The following is a 5,000-nucleotide window of genomic DNA, read 5'->3' on the forward strand; positions in this document are numbered from 1 at the left end:
CAATGACTCGTAACCAGCAGTTTACACCCTCAACATTTCATTGAAATTGTGCGTTTGTTCGGAGTGTTTGGTTGTAGGTTTGATCTAAGTTCCTTGCCCTAATGGAGTACTTTCTTTTTCTTTTTTCCCTTCCCTATCCCCAACCTTGTTTCCAAGGTGAGCGTCAAGTATTTATGAGTCAATGAGTCAACGAGTCAACAAGTCAAGGAGTCAACGAGTTAGTGCAGTTAATTAAACCATAAAATGAAAGCTAAAATTCAGAGAGTGCTTAGGCCTAATCACTGAAACGAAGGCTTAGGCTTAATCAACAAATTATTGCTATATTGACTGTGAGTCTCATTGACTCATGACTCATTTGACTCATAAAACATGCGTTCTCTTCCAAGGTACATTTGTTTTGCTATCTAGTTTTCACCAAATGGTACAATTAGTATAGGTAATCACATGATTTAGAGTGCAATTTGGAATAAATAAGCACGACCCAAATTGCATGAGCCCGTAGGGTGAGTGCAATTTGTAGTCTTTGATAAAATGTGCAAGTGCTTATTTATTCCAAATTGCACAAGAACAATCATGTTTTTGCTTATTAATAAATATAAAGGAAAAAATTCGAGATGGTGAAGCAGAAGAAATGCATGCGTATCATGCAATCAGGGAAAAATTGCGCCATTCTGGAGGCGCACGCTTCATTTGAAAACAAAAGATTTGATTGCTTCTAACCAAACCCGATTGCTTATTAGCCAATCACAATCCAGAATTATTTTGATGTGTAATTTGCACTGGTATTTCACTTTTTGCACTGGTGTATTGCACGTTTTGCAATGTGCTACACTTAAACTGCACTGCTGTCAGCCAATCACAATCAAGTTATTTTTTCATGTATATTATTAAGTAAGTTTTGTGAAGTTTGTGCCTGGTTGACAATCGGGACCTTCAGATTCTAGGACGAGAACAACTACGAGTACCAAATTTTCTCGTAGAAAAACATTGAGTGCGTGCAAACCAGCGTCATTTTGGCGGGAAAAACGTGTTACTGTCGTCATTTTAGTACGAGGTTTTCCAAAAATATCGTTGTGTCAAGACATGTGAACAACACGGTAGCAGTTTTGGCATTTTTCCATTAGCAAAAAGGGCCAGGTAACAGCAATAAGAATAACTGAGCAACCTATACTGCTAACAAAGAGTAAGATTAATCGTACGGGGTATAAATCTTCTTAGTATTTTTGCTAAAAACAAACAGTCAAAACTCGTACTCGTTCTCGTCCTAGAATCTGAAGGTCCCTAATGTGCCCTGAATACGACACCAACTGACAAGTGTGCAACTATGCTGCACAAGTTGCACACCTTTCTACCACTGAGTAATCAAGCCAGCTGCAAGTTACATGCTTAGTTACCTGGCTTCTAAATGAAAGTGAGGTTGGAGATGACATTGTTATGATACAGAGCTCCACCCTTTTCTTATGCCAACAATGTTGTTCTCATGCTAATTAATTGGAATTTACATAAGAAAAGCAGTGAGGTTTTTATCAAAACAAGGTCAAGGTCTCCTTCATAGGCCAGGTAACTAAGCACACAACTGTAAAATTTCTTAATGGTGTATTATTGCAATTTATTTCAATCATTCTATACATATCCGATAAAAGGTAAAAAAAAAAAAAATTAAGAGAGAATATATGAATGTCGTATGTTGCAACTGTGTATACGAAACTATTTTTTATGTGAAAGATCATCACAGTTAATGAAACAAAGAAGTGAACTTACTGTAAAGAAACGTAAACTAGGAGTACTCAATGATTAAATTCGTTTGGAGAACTTTGGAGGTTGGAATCACAAGACAAGCAGAGATGTTATGAGGACATTCATTTATGTACAGAACATGTGAGGCTTGTGGAATGTGGCCAAAAATGAAAAGTTTAGAGTTATGAGGTGATGACATAAAAAAGTATATTTTTGAAAATCTGGAATTTGTTGAAATTGTCTAGGAGGTTATTACTAAAAAATGTCCCTTGCCAAAAGTCAGCCTGATGGTGGAAATTGACTCCATACTAACCATCCAAGGTGTGCAATCGTCATTTTGCGCATAGGATGTATCAAAATCGAGATGCACATGCACATACATGACATAATTCAAGATAATGCGCAAAAAGCAGACGAACGAAATAAAATTATGAAACCTTGTAAAAGTTCACTCTATGCACAGAATACCCAAGCTTAGAAATTGCAGGCATGAACAGGACTTCAACCCATGGCCACGTAATCTAAACACTGCTCTACCAGTGAGCTAACAAGCTACTTGTTGGGAGGTGAACATTTTACTGTTCATCCTTTATTCTGTAGGAGGTGAAAGTATGATAGAGGCAGAAAAAGAGAGAATACATGAATGTCACACAACGTAACCACAGGAATGGATCAATTTGTCAAAGAATTAAAAGCGCAGAATTGCTCTTTTAAAGTAATTTATCATGCATCAAAAAGCAACGTTAAAGGCAAAGGCAAAGTAGATTGTTTTTCATCCCTAAAAGGTTGATTATGCTTTAAATGATAATAAGACAAAGTTTGATTCTGCATGCATGGCCAATCACTAATGAAATAGCTACTGGAGTTAATTTCTATAAAAGACTCTGTAAGAAGGGATGGCATTGGTGAGAGAGCTCGACTCCTAACAATGTGGCTCAGGTTGGACTCCGAGACTTATAAATGGTCTGGTTCATTATCAGACAGTCGTGTATCACATGTGGGTTGAGTTTGTTGGTTCTCTTAACTTTTCTCAGAGAGGATTTTCTTCAGGTCCTCCATTTTCTCCCTCTCCTTAAAAACCACCCTCTGATTGATATGAATTGATTTGATTAATTAAATGATTTCTGTGCAGTGTCCCCAATACAGTTAATACTTCAATAAAGTTCATTGTTGCTGCGGTGTAGTGTCAGCAGGCAAGTAAAGCACAGAAATTTGATTGTACTTAATGACCAGATACAAGTAAATTGACTGCCATGGGGAGATTGGAAAGCTGCTATTTGAAGACTCAGTCCTTCATTGGTGCAGGTTAGGAGTATTTACATGAGACCGGGACAAACTCAGACTGGTATGAAATAATTGCAGCAATTTACATGAAACTGGGACAAAATACTTGGTGCTTGGTAGGCTTGATTACCAGCCACTGTTTCAGGAAACGAGCCAGCGTTCACTCCCGAAATCACGGCTGGACGCGTGAGGTGAGCCATTGTTAACAACTGCCAATCAGAAACTCGTCTGCACAAATCGAGCAGGAATAAGTTGTCATTTTTGGTACAAGATTGTTTGACGTGGCCTGCTCGAGCTTTACAGTACCTTTAATTAAGGTGGGAAACATTCAAGATTTTCCCTGCTAGCAGAGGCTCTTTTCCCAGCGAACACCAGGAAAAGAGCCTCTGCTAGCAGGGAATTCAAGATTATGACAACGGGAAGAGTTCGAGAAGCTGGAGAATGGTATTGTGTCATTTTCTACTGCCTGAGTTCGAAAACTTCACACTAATTTTCCAGATGGCATCAACGGGGAAAATACGGCTATTGCAAAATTGCCCCTCAGACTTTGCTAATGTAAGAGCAAGTAAAATTCCTGAAGATCAATTGAAATTACTGCTGAGTTTCTTGGTGGCAGAATGGAAGGGGAGGGGCAATGAGGCCGACTGAGAAATTTACAGCAGCTGAAGATTTCATGTTGCTGGATGATTATTTGCCTGGGTTGAATTACTCACATTGATCATTTAACCACAAACTCAGGCTTGCATCAACTGGAAACTTCGCACAGACCTTTAAGCACTGTTATGTAATTACATAATTAAAATCAATCTTTTGTGTTGTCTAATGCCATTTCCCCGCAACTATTAACTTTGCATAAATCATATTTTGAATTTACGTCACAGACACAATCTATTACTCACACAGTACAGCAGTGGAAATCAAGCCTAGTTGCTTGGTTTCAGGATGAAATGACTTGTTTTGTTGAATAAATATATGGCTGACCCAAAATCATACAGGCTTGAAATTTTTGGCCCGGTCTGAGATTTGTTGTCATTTATATGAGAATGGTATGAACTCAGACAGGTATGAGAATTCTTGTCTCCGTTCAGCAACTGAGACGAAGTCAGACCGAACTAATGTAAACGCATAAAGAGAAATGTATGGAAGCTGCTACAAAGTCATGCCGGTCTGAGTTCGTCACCGTCTCATGTAAATACCCCCTTAGGGTGTTTGCCTGTTGTCATTGCTCTGTTCAGTTCAAGTCATGCATCACCAGTAAGTTTAGACTATGATCTTTCATGGAAAAACCCTTTGTCATCGAATTACCCTTGCATGAATGCTATTATTAGACTACAGTATGCACCCAGATTCCAAGCATTTCATCTTAAAACACGGATTAAAGTTGACTGTCCTTTGAATTCGCACGGACAAAACAGCCCCACCACTTTGGGAAGGGGGCATTTAATATTTTTAACACTCCACTTGTCATTATCAATTTAATTTTTTAAAACATCTGTGAATTTCCCAGCAAAATACACTCAATTTAACGAATATTCATCAACACATCATATCCCGCCCACTGCTGAGAACACCTGTGAGCTCGCATTAAGAACGCGTTACAGTTCTTCCGCTTTGCGGATCTCGAAAAGAACCATAATTCTGAGGGTCTTTAAGACCTCTTAAATTACAATCAAAGGGAAAATATAAACAACGGAAAAAATTGAAAGTAGCTTGACAAAATATCTTAATTATCAAACGGTTTAATTTAGACAGATCTGAGCTTAGATAAACTTAAAGTCGGTCTTTATACACGTACCTGTAACTTTACTTTGGTTCCGTCAACTTCTACGACTTTATTCTGCAAGTGTGAATAGTAAAGTTATATACAAAACGATGCTCCCGGAGAGATGAACCAAAACATTGAAAGATATACATCTTAAAGAGCACATGAAAGACAATATCCAGCTGATTTTAGATAGTAAGAAATTGCATCGATCGTG

At 38.1% G+C, this 5,000-nt stretch overlaps 1 protein-coding gene across 1 annotated transcript in view; it reads right to left on the bottom strand.

The window, feature by feature from the left end:
* Positions 1–5,000, bottom strand: part of LOC137970796 (ras-related protein Rab-37-like) — a 13,173-nt gene that overhangs the window by 7,396 nt on the left and 777 nt on the right. The window contains exon 3 of the mRNA XM_068817365.1: positions 4,817–4,858. Within this exon, the coding sequence (XP_068673466.1) occupies positions 4,817–4,858 (42 nt within the window). The remainder of the gene's footprint in view (positions 1–4,816; positions 4,859–5,000) is intronic.

This window comes from Montipora foliosa, chromosome 9, assembly GCF_036669935.1.
Source record: "Montipora foliosa isolate CH-2021 chromosome 9, ASM3666993v2, whole genome shotgun sequence".
Classification (NCBI taxonomy): domain Eukaryota; kingdom Metazoa; phylum Cnidaria; class Anthozoa; order Scleractinia; family Acroporidae; genus Montipora; species Montipora foliosa.